This window comes from Chelonoidis abingdonii, chromosome 5 (genome assembly GCF_003597395.2).
Source record: "Chelonoidis abingdonii isolate Lonesome George chromosome 5, CheloAbing_2.0, whole genome shotgun sequence".
NCBI lineage: Eukaryota > Metazoa > Chordata > Testudines > Testudinidae > Chelonoidis > Chelonoidis abingdonii.
In genome coordinates this window covers 46,778,987-46,798,453 of record NC_133773.1, presented here as the reverse complement: position 1 = coordinate 46,798,453, position 19,467 = coordinate 46,778,987, and the positions used below count along the sequence as shown (strand labels likewise).

At 45.0% G+C, this 19,467-nt stretch overlaps 1 protein-coding gene across 6 annotated transcripts in view; it reads right to left on the bottom strand.

Moving 5' to 3' along the window:
* The window catches only part of LARP1B (La ribonucleoprotein 1B), a 115,473-nt gene that overhangs the window by 7,297 nt on the left and 88,709 nt on the right, over nt 1–19,467 (bottom strand). For all 6 annotated transcript variants that reach the window (XM_032806042.2, XM_032806043.2, XM_032806041.2 and 3 more), the window contains 4 exons: nt 7,818–8,029; nt 7,272–7,378; nt 2,953–3,113; nt 2,101–2,245 (listed from right to left, as the gene is read on the bottom strand). In XM_032806042.2, the coding sequence (XP_032661933.1) occupies nt 2,101–2,245; nt 2,953–3,113; nt 7,272–7,378; nt 7,818–8,029 (625 nt within the window). The remainder of the gene's footprint in view (nt 1–2,100; nt 2,246–2,952; nt 3,114–7,271; nt 7,379–7,817; nt 8,030–19,467) is intronic.

Sequence of the window (19,467 nt, the reverse complement as noted above, 5' to 3'; positions counted from 1 at the left end):
TGATTGTGTGATTTATTGGGCAGTATGACTTTTTCTTCTTTTTTAAAATGCTGGTCAGATGCGCCAGTGAGGAAGACATTTTTATCTGAGGTAAACCATTCCCAAAGACTTGTTGCTTTTTGATATAAAAACAGAAGACAAAATTCTTCTGGGATTTTAACAGTACATTACCACTATGTTACCTGTGAAAACCTGTCCCAATTTATATTTTATCAGAGGAGCAATATTCAGAGAGCAATTTTCAGGCCCAAGAATTGTGTGCGCCATATGACCTCCATCAGTCTGCAAAGGTCTTGGGTCACCAACAGGCCCAGATGAGTATCCCACAACCTAAACTACGAAAGTCCATTTTAACAAAGACAGAACTGATAGTGCAAAGGAAATCTCCAGCAAAACATGATCTAGATGGGATCATTATACCAGAAAAATGACACTTTCCAGAGGAGTCCAAATCCTGTCTAGACTGAAATAATGCATTTAGAGAGGAAATTCAACCTGCTTTTTTTTTGCTNTATACCAGAAAAATGACACTTTCCAGAGGAGTCCAAATCCTGTCTAGACTGAAATAATGCATTTAGAGAGGAAATTCAACCTGCTTTTTTTTTGCTTAGCTACTTTATTTTGGGGTGGGGGCGGGGGTCTACTTTTTCTTGAGCCCTGATGATAGCAACAAAGAGGATACCATAGGGAAAAGACTACACAGATATCATCCAAGGGGATGTATTCAACATCAAATGATGACAACGACAAATTAATGGATTTCATTTGTATGACTTAGATCAAACATTGGTATTGACGACTCAAAAAGAGTTTTTGGTCAGACTTAGCTGTCCCATCCTCTTCTAAAAACCTTGAGATTCCTATCCCTATCACTTGAGACTTAGGTGGAAAGAGTACAAACAGCTGTGAGGTGAATGGCCAGATCTCGAAGGCATTTTTGGCTTTGAGCATGTTGGTCCATTAAAGGACTACTGCTGTAGTGAATAATGTGAAAGAAGTGATTACTTTCCACTTGAACCATGACAAAGACCCAAGTTTACCAAGGCTTAGGATGTCATTGGTCTACCTAAACTTTAACCTACTGTACACTGAAAGCAGAACATTAAAAAAAAATAAAAAAAAAAAAATAGAAAATGATGTAAGTGTAGCACAGTAGAACATAAATGAGGGTGTGCTTGGGGACAGACCTTTCTATACCCACAGAATGCTCGGATCTATAACCAATGCAGGGGTGTCCCTTAACAGTTTTACTTCTACCCATGATTTTGTGGCTTGCAAGGCATTACACATGATTTTTAGAGTATGAAATTAAAAGAATTTCATGAAGAAACTTTTGATCTTTTTCAGATTAAGACATCATATGTTTTGAATCACAGCAATGTCAATTCAAAGGTGATGACCACCACAGGACAATCACTCCCACAAAAGAGAATTCTTCTGTTGTGCAAAGACAGAATAGCAAGTCCTCCATACTTCTGTCAAAGAACATGTGACCAGAAAAAAAAGGAAACATTACTGGGGCTTTTCTACCCTGCGAATCCCAGTTGCCCATGTCAGCCCCTAGTGCCATTGGCTTCCAATATAACTTATAGAAACCCTTAGGGTACTCTAATTTATACTGGAGTGATCACACCAGCACACAAACAGCTCAGAACTGGGAGGAAACAAAGGTATTAAAACCATACAGTGGCAATTTTCTTTATTATGTTGAGAGTGCTCCTGGAGGAGAAGAAATAAATTTTCACCAATTTTAATTAATCAAGGGGTTAAATAATTAAGTTGGCTTATAATTCACACAATATCCAAATTTGAATAAAATTTATTTTGAGTTTCATAGAGTCTAACAATTAATAATTGGGAATTTGACATCATGGTATGTCTAATGTCATCTATAGCAGCATTACTATTATTTGATTATTTACACTTTTCAAATTTGCCAAAACAGTGTTTGTTATTAGAGAAACTTGAAGACTAATTTTGAAAATGCTACAAAGAGTTCAAGTTCTTTAAAATTATTCTGAACACAAGGACCCCCATTTCTTAAAATGAAAGGTAGAAAGAAACCCAAATTAGTCAAAACTCACATAATAAATGTAATACCTGTAGTGTTCTTTTGCATCATCTAGAGCAAGTTGTCTGAATTCCTCATACATTTTCTTGTTGAAGTGATCTCTGAGAAAAAAGGACCAGAAACGAAAGAGTGTGTTCATTTCCTGGGATTGGCCAATTCCCAACCGTTTTCTCTCTGGAGGAAAAAAAAAAAAAAATACAAATCAATGACAAAACAGCTCGTTTTAACTATATAAAGACACTATCTCAAATATAAACTGTTGGAAAAAAATCTATTTTATATTAATTGAATATACAATAAAAGTTCAGATGGTGTAAATATAAACTCTCCTCAAAAAGCAGTTCAAAACAATTCTAGTTATTAAGGCAATTTGAATAAAGTTTCTAAATTCACCTAAATCAGTTAGATATTACTTGTCAAGCTGATATTGATAAGATCAGTTGTTCAAAATAGTCACTTTAAAAAAAATAAGCAAACTCAAAGCCTAATCAATTTTTTACAAAAATTTAACTACTGACATGAAAATTTCAGTGATACAGCAAAGAACTGATGTAAAATGTATAAATGTTTTTTTCCCCTAAACTAACATTGAATTTAAAAGAAAACCAAACAACGGTATATAAATTGCCCCAAATTATTTTCTTTTACAACATATAAGTGCTTACATGATAAAAGTTACACAGAAAATAAACATGCTCACAAAATCCAAAGATAATTTGGAATGCCTTTCCAAGCAAAGTTAAAGTGAGCACCAAATAATCATACAGACATTTTTCTTAAGAATACTTGGTTTACTATATAAAAAGGCAAAGGAAAAATAGCATCATATAATATCTGATTATTGCTAAGTAAAATTTCTGAGAACATGTTTGGCATCTTACCAACTAGGCACCTTCGACGATATTTGTGGTACACTTGTTGTGTAAAGCCATTTTCCTTTAAAAGTTCATGAGAAGGATGCTGGAACTTGGGAAGTGAGTGAGGGGTACACCCATAACTTCCTGCTTTTGGAGCACCTTCTGAAGGCGAAGCATTTGAACTGCTGTTGAAACAAAAAATGTTTGTAAACAACGAGGAGTACTTGTGGCACCTTAGAGACTAACAAATTTATCTGGGCATAAGCTTTTGTGGGCTAAAGCCCACTTCATCAGATGCATGGAGTGGAAAATACAGTAGGACGATATATATAACAGTACATGAAAAGATGGGAGCTGCCTTACTAAGTGGGGGAGGGGAGGTCAAGACAATTAAATTGAACTGGGCTATTATCAACAGGACGAAAAATCACTTTTGTAGTGGTAATCAGAGTGGCTCATTTCAAACAGTTGACAAGAAGGTGTGAGTAACAGTAGGGAGAAATTAGCGTGGGGAAATTAGGTTTTAGTTCTTGTAGTGATCCATCCACTCTCAGTCTTTATTGAGGCCTAATTTGATGGTGTCCAGTTTGTAAATTAATTCCAGTTCTGCAGTTTCTCATTGGAGTCTGTTTTTGAAGTTTCTTTGTTGAAGAACTGCTACTTTTAAGTCTGTTATTGAATGTCCAGGGAGACTGAAGTGGTCCCCGATTGCTTTTTGAATGTTATAATTCTTGACGTCTGATTTGTGTCCATTTATTCATTTGCATAGAGACTGTCCAGTTTGGCCAATGTACATGGCAGAGGGGCACTGCTGGCACATGATGGCAAATATCACATTGGTAGATGTGCAGGTGAATAGGCCCCTGATGGTGTGGCTGATGTGGTTAGTTCCTATGATGGTGTCCCTTGAATAGATATGTGGACAGAATTTGCAACGGGGTTTGTTGCAGGGATAGGTTCCTGGGTTAGTGTTTTTGTTGTGTTGTGTAGTTGCTGGTGAGTATTTGCTTCAAGTTGGGGGGCTGTCTGTAAGCGAGGACTGGCCTGTCTCCCAAGGTCTGTGAGAGTGAGGGATCGTCGTTCAGGATAGGGAGTAGATCCTTGACGATGCACTGAAGAGGTTTTAGTTGGGGGCTGAAAGTGATGACTAATGGCATTCTGTTACTTTCTTTGTTGTGCCTGTCCTGTAGTAGGTGACTTCTAGGTAAAGCTTCTGGTGCTCTCAATCTGTTTCTTCACTTCAGCAGATGGCTACTGTTTTAAGTTTTCAGAATGCTTGTTAGAGATCCTGTAGGTGTTTGTCTCTGTCTGAGGGATTGGAGCAAATGTGGTTGTATCTGAGAGCTTGGCTGTAGACAATGGATCATGTGATGTGGTCTGGATGAAAGCTGGAGGCATGCAGGTAAGTACAGCGGTCAGTAGGTTTCCGGTATAGGGTGGTGTATATGTGACCATCGCTTATTTGCACTGTAGTGTCCAGGAAGTGGATCTTTTGTGTGGACTGGTCCAGGATCAGGTTGATGGTGGGGTGGAAATTGTTGAAATCCTGGTGGAATTCCTGAAGGGCCTCTTTCCCATGGGTCCAGATGATGAAGATGTCATCAATGTAGCACAAGTAGAGAGCGGTGTTAGGGGACGAGAGCTGAGGAAGCGTCAACCATAAAAACGGTGGCATACTGTGGAGCCATGTGGGTACCCATAGCAGTGCGCTGATTTGAAGGTATACATTGTCCCCAAATATGAAATAGTTGTGGGTGAGGACAAAGTCACACAGTTCAACCACAAGATTTGCCGTGACATTATTGGGGATACTGTGTTATTGCACAAGCACCACATCATCTTTTCACGTTTAACATTAAGAAGTTCCAACCATCTTGCATTAACTACCCCGAGAGCTGTTAGAATAGAATAGTTACCAAATGGCCACCATCACATTTGCATTGGCCCGAAGACATGTCCTCCCATTCACACCAACAAAAAAGGGGATCACCAAACTTTGAGATAAAGTGCACAGGGAAAAATCTAGGATGCCAATGGCACAAAATTAAATACAAATCTATATGCCAAAAGCAAGGGAAAGTAGATCAGCAGCCTAGGACAGAGAGGACCAAGAGTTAGGGTTGCCAACTTTCTAATCACAGAAAACTGAACACCCCTACCCTGCCTCTGCACCTTTTCCAAGGTCCCGCCCCCCCATTCACTCCATCCCCCCTCCCTCCATCGCTTGCTCTCCCCCACTGTCACTCACTTGCTCATTTTCACTGGGCTGGGGCAGGCAGTTGGGATGCAGGGTTTGGAGTGCAGGAGGGGCTCCGGGCTGGAGCTGAGGGATTCAAAGTGTGAGAGGGGGCTCTGGGCTGGGGCATAGGGTTGGGATGTGTGAGGACGTGAGGGGGTGTGAGTTCCAGGAGGGAGTTTGGGTGCAAGAGGGAGGCTCAGGGTTGAGGTGCAGGCTCCAGGTGGCGCTTACCTCAGACGGCTCCCAGAAGCAGTGACATGTCCCTTAGGCTTCTAGACAGCGGAGTGGCAAGGGGGCTCTGCACAGTGTACCTGCTCACAGGTGCCACCCCTGCCGCTCCCATTGGCTGCTGTTCCTGGCCAATGGGAGCTGCGGAGCCCCCATGTCCGCCCCTATGCCTAGGAGCCTAAGGGACATGTCGCCACTTCTGGGAGGTGCGTGAAGCTGGGTAAGGGGCCTAACCTGTGCCTCCAGCCTGACTTTTAGCGGCCTGGTCAGCAGTGCCTACTGGAGCCACCAGGGTCCCTTTTCGACTGGATGTTCTGGTTGAAAACTGCACACCTGGCAACCCTATCATGGGTCAATTGCGAAAGAAGTGGAGGGAGCTAGGCGCTGAAGCAGAGATGGCAGAGTGAGCCAAGAGGAAACCGTTGACCACCTCCAGAGCTTACTGGGTCACCTAAAAAGATAGCAACAAGAGCTAGAGAATAGAAGTACCTCCTAGCAGAAGACTGATTAGTTGATAGAACTGAACGGGAATTAATCCAGTTAAGGTGTAGGCAGAGAGTGGGAAACAGCAGTGCTTAATGCTGAAGCAGAACTTTAGCCAGGCTTCAGGCAGACAAGGCCGCCAGGAAACAGAGCCTGATGGCAGAGCTGTGAGTTCAAGGAGGTACAGTGAGCATCCAGACAGAGCCTTGAACTCACTCAGTGGGATACAGTGGAGACCCAGACAGTACATCAGCAGCAGGCCAGAACACGTGAGAGGCCAAGGGTGCAAACAGTGGTCCTCTGGGGAAAGGGAAATAGGATACCTGTTTTATGGTTCCCATTGTGATGACTGGAGATCAGAATTACTGGCGGCCGCAGAATGAGAGCTACATGTAGTTCAGTGAGGGCATGTCTACACTAGAGTGCAGCAGCGGTGCAGCTACACTGATGCAGCTGCGCTACTGTAGCACATCTGGTGAAGACGTGCTATGCTGATGGGAGAACACTCTCCCGTCGGAGTAATTACTCCACCTCCGCAAGAGCGCAGAAGCTGTGTCTATGCGAGAGCATTTCCCACCAACATAGCACCAGTGTGGACAGCACTTAGGTCGATGTAACTTACGTTGTTCAGGGGAATGTCTTTTTCACACCCCTGAGCACATAAATTACATCAACTTAAGTGGTAGTGTAGCCCAGCCCTGAGAGAAAGAGCCCTGACTGTGGAAGATCAGGACACTTGCAAGGAAAAAGGTCACCTGATCTTGATAGTCAGTGAGCCTGAGGGAGAATTAGAGATTGCATCCAGAGACTTTCAAACCCTGGAGAAGATGATGAGGGTCTATCTAGACTGATTGGTCTTGAAGATATGAATTATAATACTGGTATTAAAGACTGTGCAGAACTTGGGGAACTCAGGTATGTATGAATGAGTTTATATGGAATCTTTTTTGTTTTGGGTTAGGGGTGAGAGCAGTCCAGACGTGGCCTCACAGCTCAGGGAAAAATTCTGCCTGTGAAAGAGGCAGGTTTTTCCTGAAAAAGGGGGAGAGGTACGTCACAGGATAGCTGACCCTAAAACTGAAGTAGATCTAGCTCCCCTGTGCCCGAACAGGTGCTTCCTGTTAGCCCGAGGTGCAGCACTGCCCCCTTAATTGGGCCAACAGTTGATGTGTCTCCTTGTATTCTCTCTTCACTGTTTCCCTGCTATTCTTTTGTATTTCTCACTTTTCTTTCCCCAATCTCTTTTCCTTTCTTGCTGTATTCCTTCTGTCCATCAGTCCTCTTCATTTGTAAATACGTTTTGCATATTCACATACTTCTCACCAATAACTGTTCCACTGGCTCTATGCACTGAATAAATCACAGCAAATTATTCCATGATAAAAATTACTACCTCACAGAAGATGTTCTTGGCCTGTGATCTCTGGAATCCATTACCCAACCAACATGGCATTCTAGCGGAGGGTTTGTACTATGTCGTGTTTTTCTTTTTCTTGGAATCTAAGAAAACAAATGCAACATTGCAAAGCATTTCACTGATGTAACTGCAGTCACTTTCTGAAAACTAGAAAATCATAAGTGATCAGGTAAGCTGCTATTTCCCCCAAACTACAGCTCAAGTTGCGTATAACACATTGTGAAGTCATATGAAGTAATAAAACTCCAGCATCATAACCCAAGAACCAGTTTTAAACAGAAATTCAATGTCTTTGGATATTTTGCCTTTTCATTATGGAATTTCTAATGATATTTCCCCAACTCAGAGATGCCATTTCTCAGAACCGGAGAAAACATCAGTAAGGTAAGTTGTTTAAAACAGTATAAGCCACCCTCTACCCCCGTTACAGAAAGATGTGATGATAACTAATAGTACTGTTGGATGATGTTAATAAAAAAGTTTAATCTGATGAAACTTTATGCACAAGGTTTTTCTGTTTACCTTTACATCAATGGATCTTGTTTCTTTAACAACAGGATAGAATCTTGGTGTTTTGTTGGGATCTTGCAACCTTGGGGTACGAGGTGTTTTGGGTGTTCTGGCAAGATGAACTCTTGGAGATTCTGGGACTGCTGTTGGCAGTGAACGAGCCGCTGTTGTTGGAGGTACTTCTACAACCCCAACCAATTTACAAGCTAGCTCATCTGTTAAATCTGTAAATAGATAAAGAGAGTAAGATTGCTACATACATGTATACAGAAGTATTTCATTTTCAGTTGACATTTAATGGACAGACACAGAATATCTTTGAAATTCATTTGTATTCTGCTTAAAAATTTCTACATTAATTAACAAAGGACAAAGTGAATTTATTGATGCAGTTCATATTGCTTAACCTCAATCTAAATTAACTCAATTTATGTAGTTTGGATTTTAAAAGCTCCTGTTAATCAAGACATACAAAACTCACAGGAAAAAAGACAGTTACCTTTTCAGTAACTGGAGTTCTTTGAGATGTGTTGCTCATGTCTATTCCACAATAGGCGTACGTGCTCACCACATGAAACACTGCCGGAAGTTTTAACCCTAGCGACCCCTGGAGTGGCACCTCCATGGCACAGCATAAGGGGCTCTGCATGCTCCCCACACTCTCAGTTCCTTCTTGCCAGATAACTCTGATAGAGGGGAAGGAGGGTAGGATGTGGAACAGACATTAGTAACACATCTCGAAGAACACCAGTTACAGAGAAGGTAACTGTCTTCTTCGAGTGATTGGTCATGTGTATTCCACATAGGTGATTCCAAGCTATATCTGTTGGAGGTGGGAAGGAGTTCACAAACTCTTAGGACGGAGAATGGCCCTGCCGAACCCGCTGTCCTCCCTGGTCTGAGAGACAATCGCATAATGCGAGTTGAACATGTGAACTGAAGACCATGTGACAACCTGAATGAGGCCATGGGCCAAAAAGGCAGCCGACGAGGCCTGCGCCCTAGTTGAGTGCGCCTTCACAATTGGTGGTGCAGGGATTCCCACCAGGTCATAACAGGTATGGATGCATGAGGTGATCTAGTTGAAGAGCCGCGGAGTGGAGATCAGCTGACCTTTCATGCGCTCGGCCAAGGAGATGAACAGTTGCGAGGACTTTCTGAACAGCTTAGTCTGCTCCATGTAAAAAGCCAGAGCCCATCTCACAACCAGCATGTTGAGGAGGCATTCCTCACTGGACGCATGGGGCTTGGGGCAGAGGACCGGCAGAAAAATGTCCTGACTCATGTGATAGGCAGAGACCACCTTTGGGAGGAAAGAAGGGTGTGGGTGGAGCTGGACCTTATTTTTATGAAACACTGCATACGGGGGCTTGGAACTCAGGGCACTGAGTTCCAAAACCTGCCCAGCCAAAGTGATCCCAACCAGGAAGGCCACCTTGCAGGAGCACGTGGCTAGCAGCTCAACTGGGGGCCTCATGAGACGGGCCAACACCAGGTTTAGGTCCCACTGTGGAACTGGAGGCCTAACATATGGGAATAGAAGATCCAACCCCTTAAGGAACTGGCCAATCATAGCATGGGAGAATACTGTGTGGTCCTGCACCAGCGGATGGAATGCTGATATGGCCGCCAGGTGCGCCTTGACTGATGAGGGTGCCAGGCCCTGGGCTCTAAAATGAAGGAGGTAGTCCAGAATAAGCTGGATCAGGGTGGACACCAGGGAAATGCCCCGCTCGTCCTCCCATCTGGAAAACCAAGACCACTTTGCCAAGTAGGCTAGCACGTGGAGGACAGCCTGCTTTCTAGGGGGATGTGCTGAACCCTTCTGAGTACATCCTTTCCTCTCTACCTAACCTTGAGCAGCCACGCCATGAGGTGGAGTGCCGCTAGGTTGGGGTGGAGGAGGCAGCCCTGTTCCTGGGAGAGCAGGTCTGGGCAGGACGACAATGGCCATGGCAGGTCAACTGCCAGGCCCGTGAGGGTCCCGTACCAATGCTGCCTGAGCCATGCTGGGGCAATCAGAAGGACCTGGGCCTTCTCCATCTCTCTTTTTTCCAGGACCTTGCCAATCAGCAGGAACGGGGGAAAGGCATCGAGAAACTGGCTTACCAGGACAGGAGGAAGGCTTCGGACATAGCACCCCATCCCAGACCCCTCCCCCCCAGAACAGAACCAGGGACAGCAATGGTTCTGCCGAGTCACGAACAGGTCCACCTGTGGAGTCCCCCACACTTGGAAAAGTCTGTGCAGCACCTCTGGGTGGAGAGACCACTCATGCTGAGAGGAGAAGTCTCTGCTCAAGCAATCTGTCTGTGCATTCCAGGCACCCAGCAGATGGAAGGCCTGTAGGCAGATGTCATGGGCTATACAAAAGTCCCACAGCCTGAGGGCTTCATAGCAGAGGATCAGGCCCCGTCTTGCCTGATGATGTAGAACATCAAGGCCGCGTTGTCCGCGAGGACCCTGACCACCTGGCTCTCCAGGGGCGAGTGGAAGGCCATGCACACCAGCCATACCTATGCCTTGAGCTCGATGTTTATGTGGAAGGTCAGATCCTGAGCCAACCACACACCTTGCATCTAAACGTTCCTCACATAGGCCCCCCATCTCAGGTCCGACACATCGGACACCAGTTCCAGCGATAGGGCCCTGCCCCTGAATGCGACCCCTTGGAGCATGTTTCTCGAGGCGGACCACCACCATAGGGAGGTGATCACTGGCTTGGGCACCGTGCGGACTTAGTCCATCCTGTCCCTGGCCTGGGAGAACTCCAAGGCCAACCAGAGCTGGGGCAGCCTCATCCTGAGTCTGGCATGACAGACCACATACATGCATGCCGACATGTGACCCAAGAGCTGGAGGCACACTCTCTCTGTCACCAGAAACCTTGTGACCATGTCGATGAGCCCCTTCAGAGTCTTGAACCTGTCCGGTGGGAGGGAAGCTCTGGCTGACGAGGCATCCAGGACCACCACAATAAACTCTATGCGTTGTACCGGGACTAACATGAACCTGGTGTTTACCAATAGGACCAAAGTGGTGCACATGGACAGAAGTAACGCCCCATGATCCTGCACCTGGGACCAGGAGCTGCGCTTGAACCAACCAGTTGTCCAGATAGGGGAAGATCTGGATCCCCCAGCACCTGAGGTAGGCTGCCACCACCGACATACATTTTGTGAATACCATGGGGGAGGTGGACAGGCTAAACGGGAGGACTGTAAATTGTTAGTGTTTCTGCCTCACCGTGAAACGGAGGAAGCATCTGTGCCCCTCGAATATATGAATGTGGAAGTACATGTCCTGCAGATCAAGGGTGGCGTACCAGTCCCCATGATCCAGGGAGGGGATGCTGGAGGCCAGGGAGACCATGCGGAATTTGAGCTTCACCATGTACTGGTTCAGGCCTCACAGGTCCAAGATGGGCCTGAGTACCCCCCTTGGCCTTCACGATAAGGAAATAGCAGGAGTAATACCCCCTGCCTTTGAACTCCTCAGGAGCCACCCCACCTCCTGCTCAAGCAGAGCCTTGTGCGAGGGGTCCCTCAAGTGGGACGGGAGTAGGGGGTGGTTGGGCGGGGAGGAAGTAAGCTGGAGGTTGTAGCACCAGGAGATGGTGTTGAGGACCCATCGGTCCAAAGTCAGCCGTGACCACTCCTGGAGGAAAGCACACAACCAATTGGAGAAGGAAAGCTTTACTGAGGATGGATCCCTGATGAGAACTGGCAGGGCACCCTCGAGCATACTGTCAAAACTGCCTTTTCCCAGCTTGCTTGACCTTGGAGGACCCAAGCAGGGGGGCAGGCCAAAACTGCCTCTGAGCGCCTCTTATAGTCCCGCGACTTCTTATAAGTGACCCCGTATTTTGAATGGGTTGCCGGAGTGGGAGTCTGCTGCAGGAGCCGGAACACAGAAACACAGATTGAACTCATGCTGGCCCAGGAGAGCCAGCTGGTTTGCCACTCATAACTGGAAGCTCAAGGACGAATAAATTTTTCTTCCAAATGAGTCCAGCCTCCTTGAATCTTTATTCTTCAGGGTAGGGGCTAATTGGCCCTGCCATTCCCTGTGGTTGACTGACTCAGCCACCAGGGAGTTAGGAGCAGGGTGTGTGTATAAGTATTCATGCCCCTTGGTGGGTACAAAATGCTTTCGTTCCGCTCTTTTAGAGAAGGGGGCCAGTGAGGCTGGGGTTTGCTACAGGGCATTTGAAATTTGTGCCACCCCTTTGTGGAGAGGCAAGGCCACCCTCCCTGGTGCCAAGGCAGACAGTACATTAAACAGGGCATCCAAGGCTCCTCCATCTCCTCTGCTTGGAGGTGGAGGCTTGATGCTACCCTTTTTAAGAGTTCTGGATGGGCCCTAAAGTCCTCCTGCGGGACTGAGGGAGGAGGGGCCATAATTGCCTCATCTGGGGAGAGTGAGGAGGCCGGCGCAGTACTTTGTATGTCCACTGGCACCAGAGGGTCCACCACCTGGTCGTTCTCCGGGCACTGTGCCAAGCACGTACGTCCCACCAACTCCTTCCTTGGAGGTCGGGAGAGGGAGGCCGAGGGTCCTTCTGAGGGCTGCATCAGGGGCCTCTATACCCACTGGTACCATTGGACCAGCCACAGGGCCTGGTGCCACTGCACCTGCTGCGGCACTGGCAGAGCTGGCTGTTCAGCCTGGCACATCAATGGACGACTATGAAGGGAGGCCAGGCTGACGTACGACTTGCCGCTGTCTCTTGACCGGGAGGAGCAGTGGCGCTGGGAGCGATGCCGACCATGGGACCGCGATCCTGACATGGAGGACTGGTACTGTAGGTAACAGCTGCTCCGCAATCAGCTCCGATGGAAGGACCCACAACGGTGAGACACTGGCAATCGACGCCCAGGGCTGTGGAGGTAGTACTGTGGTGGGGTCCTGGAGTGAGATGACAAACAGGAATGACATTGACACTCATGCCATGACGGGCTGCGATAGCCCCTGTGAGATTAGGACCTTTGGCATCGTCTGCCTTGGTCCCATCAGTGTTTGCTCCTCGAGGCAGAGCAGTGCTGAGAGTCTCGGTCAGATGGAACCCAGCCAGACAGTCTGATGGGCGTTGAGGGCGATCCAAGTGGACTTTGCCCTGAACGGTCGCTGGGAAGAGAATGGCGTCGGGAACATTCCCTTCACTGAGACTGGTAATGAACCGGGAGTGACTGAGGAGATCCCACCAGCAGCTTGCCTCTGGAGCATGAGGCCGACATCAGTGGTGCTCCTGGTACCGGCATGGACACAACAGGGCAGGGCCTCTGGTGTGGAGGGCATCCGGACATCTGGGGAAGCCTGCTCCGAATGGGCTGGGCTACTCCACTCGAGTCAGAGGCCTAGAGGCTGGTGTGGATCGAGGACTACCCGATATGGGTCTAGTCTCTGTACCAGGTTTACTCCGGTGCCGTGGTGAAGAAGGCCTCTTCCTAGTCTTCTTGGCATGCCCTGTGGACAGGAAGCAGTGCTGAGTAGTCGATGGCACTGAAGGGTCGCCGCACACTGACACCATGGTGCCTGTTGCCGACTTGGAGAAGCACGCCAGAGCCAGGGTCAGCGCCGACTCATCAGAATAGCCCAGAGCCTAATGTCCCTTTCTCTTTTGGTCGAAGGCTTAAATGACTTGCAAATCTTGCAGTGATCGCTGAGATGAGTTTCCTCCAAACAGCGTAAACAGATCACGTGAGGCTCACTCACTGGCATAGATCGTCTAGAAGTGTTGCACGACTTAAAACCCAGGGGACTAAACTAACTAACGACAGGTACCATACACTGAATGAACAAGCAGTTTTGGGGACAAGCTCCAGCAAAGCTAGAGTAGAGCACTTCTGAAGCACATTCACTGGTGGCAAGAAGGAACTGAGGGTAGGGGGATCGCACAGTGCCCCTTATATCACATCAAGGAGGCACCACTCCAGGGGTCCTAGGGCACTCCCCTACGGATACTGCTAGGGGAAAACTTCAGCACTGGTGCATGTGGCAAGCACGCACACCTATTGTGGAATACACATGAGCAATCACTCGAAGAACTATTATGACTTATAAAGTTAAGAAATTCAAAATTTCACCTCAAACTGCCTTTCTTAAACTATATTCACGGCTAGAAGCCATATCTACATCTTCCAAATCTCTTGCCTTGATTACTGTAACTTGCTGTCCCGACTACCAACTCCAGTTTATCTAAAACAGTTCAGTTAAATCAGGGGTAGGCAACCTATGGCACTTGCGCCAAAGGTGGAATGTGAGCTGATTTTCAGTATACTCACACTGCTGGGGTCCTGGCCACTGGTCCAGGGGGCTCTGCATTTTAATTTAATTTTAAATGAAGCTTAAACATTTTAAAAGCCTTATTTACTTTAAATACAACAATATGTGGCAGAGCTCTGACCTTGCTCCCGTAGGTCCTGTGCTTCTAGGCGGTTTATGCTAACCTCAGTGGCTTACTGTGACCCTCCACATAGCCTCTCTCTCTCTAGGGCCAGGGTTACAGTCTACTGAGCCCTTTTCATCATAGGCCTGCAAGGTGGTTGGTGAGAGAACTCCCACAGTCTCTGTTCAGCCTCCTGTCCTGACAGGGGCCTGACTTCCCCTCCCAGGAGATGTTCCTGTAGTGGTGGGTTGGGGGGAACCCGGGCCCGCCCTCTACTCCGGGTTCCGGCCCAGGGACCCTAATGGTAGCAGTTGTTGGCAGCCAACTTTTCACTGCCAGAGTTGCTACATTTCCCTGGGCCACTTCCCCACAGCTCTTGTGCTTCTCCCTTCTTCACCCTTACCTTAGGGCTCCTTTAACGATGGTCTGAGGGTGTCTTCAGTAACCAGCCCTTCAGCCGCACTTCCTCTCCTCTGGCTCCCTGGCTCTTCCCTGTCTGACTGGAGTGAGCCCTTTTTATAGTATCAGCAGGGCCTTAATTAGAGTCAGGTGGTCACATTAACTGAATGGCCTCACCTGACTCTTTGCAGGTTAATTAGAGTCAGGTGTTCTCCTTAGCCTGGAGCAGCCCCTGCTCTGGTCAGTCAGGGAACAGAAAACAATCCAGTGGCCAGTATATCTGCCTTCTGCTATTCTGCTGTACCTAACTGGCCTGAGTACATCACAAATAGTTTAGTTATATATTATAGACTTATAGAAAGAGAACTTCTAAAAACTTTAAAATGTATTACTGGCACACAAAACCTTAGAGTAAATAAATGAAGACTCAGCACACCACTTCTGAAAGGTTGCCCACCCCTGAGTTAAATCAACCCAGGAGATATCCAAGATCAGAAAAGGCTTTTATAGGAAAGGGCAAACTGATTTTAGAAAAACAACAGTAAAAGGATTTAGCAAGAGATTAAATTAGGGGAGAAAAAGAAGAATAAAAGATGTACTACAAAAATAAGCTGAACATATTTTAAGAAAACAAAAATGTCAGTGATTTTCTATCAAGCTTTCTATAAACACTTCTTAAATAAATGTTTAAAAGATAACATTACTTAACTTGTTGAAGTTCCAGTATTTCTATGGCTTGAGCTCATTACAAGAAAGCTGTAATGTTGCTAACAGTCATGAATATGTATAGGATGGGGAAAATATATTGCACACACACAAAAAAACATATGGAGAACATGGTGACTAATGCTGGATTTATGTACATTTTAACAAAAATGCTTTAAAAAGTTTTGCTTTCTTTTTGTTTGTATTTTAAGCAAAAGTCTAATAATTTTAGAATCAGATACATCATCTGTACTTTTCCTCCCTAGGAGCTAATATTTTCCTGATTCCATTTCCCCTTCCATGTGTAACATAAGAACTAGTGAGTGTGTGTGTTTTCCATCTAACAGCAGAAAGAGGATTAGACTTACCTGTAAGAGGCAAGTTAGGTGCCTAACTTACTTAGGTCCTTTTGAAATACCAGTAGGACCCTATCTACATCTTTAGGCTCCTAAAAATCTTTGAAAATCTGGCCCTACATCCTTTATAAAATGCAGCCACTAGACTGCAATGTGGTCACACATCTGAACAATGGCAAAATTGCCAAAAGTGCTTCAGTGATTTTGGTGCCCATATTCTATTTTCAAACCTGACTTAAGCACTTCCTAAGTCTCAATGACTTTTGATGAGCTTCTGGTTCTCTTCAGCACTTAACTAATTTTGAAAATGGAAGTTGGGCTCCGAAGTCACCTAAGTTCTTTTGACAAAATTTCCCCTAAATCTAATTCTATCCAGAGGCAGCTATGGTATACACATACCATTGTCTTACACAAAGAGGGAGGAAATTAATCAGAAAAGGTCGGTATCTTGGGGCAGATGCGTATAAATTCTATCTAAAATTCTTAGATATCTCAAACTAGACAAGTACAAGTTGAAACACAGGCCTGTATATATTGAAATATTCAAAATCAGTGTCAAAACACATACTACTTTGATTTTCAATATTATAATTCCTGATGTTTCTGTAAACTACAGTGGCAATTTAATGGAAATAAAACATTGATAAAATAAATTGTGAAGTTTTGATAACACATTGTATTCATTTATGGAAACAGTGCATTATCTAAAAACTACACAAGGACAGCCACAATGGGTCAAACCAATAGTCATTCTAACCAGTATCCTGTCTTCCGACCGTGGTCAATGCAAGGTGCCTCAGAGTACTCCTGGGGGAATTCTGCGCTACTCCACAGGCACAGAATTCATGTTGTCCGCAGATTTCTTTGCTTCCCTGCAGAAAAATGACTTCTGAGGGGAAAGCCACAAGTGCAGTCATTTGCCCCACCCTGACACCCCAGAGCAGCTGGCAGAAACATAAATCAGAGGGGGAGGGCGGGAGGGGCAGAGGGAGGGAAGAGGGGCGTGGGCCTACATGTGTGGAGAGAGCAGCAAAGACTGCATGCATCCATCCAACGAAGTGGGTATTCACCCATGAAAGCTCATGCTCCAATACGTCTGTTAGTCTATAAGGTGCCACAGGACTCTTTGCTGCTTTTACAGATCCAGACTAACACAGCTACCCCTCTGATACTTGACGCCATGTGTGCAGAGATGGTAATCACTGCGGGGCGGGGGCAGGGCGGGACCGAGGGGTGTGCGAACAAGAGAGACTCTGTCCCTCCTGCTTGCTATTGTGGCGCACCCAGGGCGGAGAGGCAGGTCTAAGGGTTATTTGGAAGTAGGCCTGAGGCAAGCTTGTCCCCTCAAGCAGAGCAAAATGTAGCAGTCTGCCTGCTTAGTTGTTCGCATTGTGTTAGTGAATTGTTCCCATTCTTAGTGAATTTCCCCAGGAGCATAAAATAGGTGTAAAAGTTTTAAGGTTCCTTTACATTGGCAAAGTGGTGTAAAAGAGTCTTATTGTAAAGGACAGTATGGGCTTATGGTGGTTTAGTGATTAGAACTGGTCTAAGTTTTTGGACTGAAAAATTTTCCTGTCAAAATGTGCTTCATGAACTGTTTACTACAGACCTTGCTGGAGACGGTCAGTAGCCAATATAAATTTGAGTTTGATCCTCCAGTCCTTACTTGCTCTTCAGTTGCCTATGATGTAATACTTAGCATATGGCTGCATATATTAGTTGACTGATAACTAGAAATAAAGGGTCACACCTAGCTTCATTATTATTAGATAAAGGCCGTCTGGGGATTTCCCTGCATCCCTGCCTGTGTCATATCTCCCTGTATACTATCACAGAATAGCAGAGATCATCCTGAGGCACTTTTGCTGATAGCTTAACTTTATAGACCTTTAGAGTGGTGCAAGACATCTTTTTGGTTAAACACATGCTTGATTTAAAATCTTCAGTACGTTATTTATGGTTGGTTAAGGAATACAAGGACAGAGGCTGTTACTCAAAAATATGCCAGCTAGTGGGTCTCCAGTGGGTCATCTTCAGCTGGGGATGGCAAGAGTGTAGCATGCTGAGCATGCTCCTTCCCCCACCCATCCTTGTTTCCTATATTGTATATTTTTCTATATTGTAGTTTAAATAAATTACCAAAATAATTGCAACAGGCATGATTATACTGTGTTATTTTGACGAAGAAAATATGAAGAATTTTAAAGTATTGTATACAGAATTTTAAAGGTTTTGGTGCAGAATTCCCTTAGGAGTACTCAGAGTGAATGAACAGAACAGGCAAATCATTGAGTGATCCCTCCCATTATCCACTCCCAGCTTCTGGCAATCAGAGGCAAGGGACACCTGGAGCATCCAGGGTTGCATCCCTGACCATCTTGGCTAATACTTATTAATGGACCTAACCTCCAACTAATAAAATTAAACTGCTTTCAAATGGTTATCGCAAGCCTCTATATTTCCTACACAAGATAGGAAACAGCCTGGTAAGTTTAACTCTTTGATGTACTGTATAGCAATATGATAAAGCCAAATACAGTGATATGACAAATCCAAATTTTAAATGATGTCTGTATCAAGTAGAAAAATATATCTGGATTGAAAAATATTTATTTTTTCCTTAAAGTCTATATCCTAGTGACCATAATGTCTCACTTCAACAATAGCTTTTGCTTTGCATATTGCAATAGCATGTTGCATCACAGAACACTTTCTGTTGGTCTGTAGTAGTAGTGAAATAACTGAAATTCCTGCTTATGTGTACTGATGCTGATGCACATTCATTTATTTTCCTGTATCAACATATAGTATGCTCTAATGCAGTACAGGCTAACAAAAATATCTTTTAGATAGAGCTTTGGTTAAAAACAAACCAGCCAACCAACAAAAAAACAGACTATAGTCAGAATCAAAATTAAATCACATGAAGTTTCTTTAATGCAGGATTTCTTAAACGGGTGTTTAAATGGGTGCCCTACAGAGCTCTGTCCTTGGTTCCTTACTCTTCTCCCTCTACACCTTTGTTTCTCTCATCCAGAAACAAATTCAGCTACATCACAGATGATTCAGAGATCTATCTGTACTCCAGTCTGGATTCCTGCTGTCCAAACTAAATCTCAGCCTGTCTCTCTGACATCTTTTTGAGGATGTCTAGCTGTGAGCTCAAGCTCAACATGGCTAAAACAGAGTTCTTACTCTTCCTCCCGCTAAGCTGTCCCCCTGCCCGACCTCCTTTCTCGATCACTGACACCACCACCACTCTACTCTGACTGAGGTGTATAACCTGGGTGCCATCTTTGACTTGGATCTCTCTCTAGGGCCTCACATCCAGGCTATGACTAAATCTTGCTGATTTCTTTTTTTTTTTTTTTTTTTTTTTTTTTTTTTTTTTTTTTTGCATTTCTCAGATATGGCCTTTCCTATCCACCACACAGTTAAATATCTCCTCCAGGCTCTCATCATTTTACGTTTCAATTACACAACATCCTTTTCTCTGGCTTTTACAAATGTCATCTTGCCCTGCTGGTAATGTTCTTTACAGAAGCATTCTGAATGGGTTTGACCATGCCATCTTTCTCTTGCAGGATGGATTGATTTAAAATCAAGGAGATATAAATTGCTGATTTCAATAACGATTTAAATCACCAAGTAGAAAGCTTCACTTTACATCAGATTTTAAACAACTTTTCCATTGTTATTTCAATTATTTTCTAAAGAAAGGTGCATTCTCACTGGTTACATAACCATTAAAACATGTTGATTTACAACTAAATAGAGCCTTTATACTAGATTTGGTACAACTTTTTTCTAACTC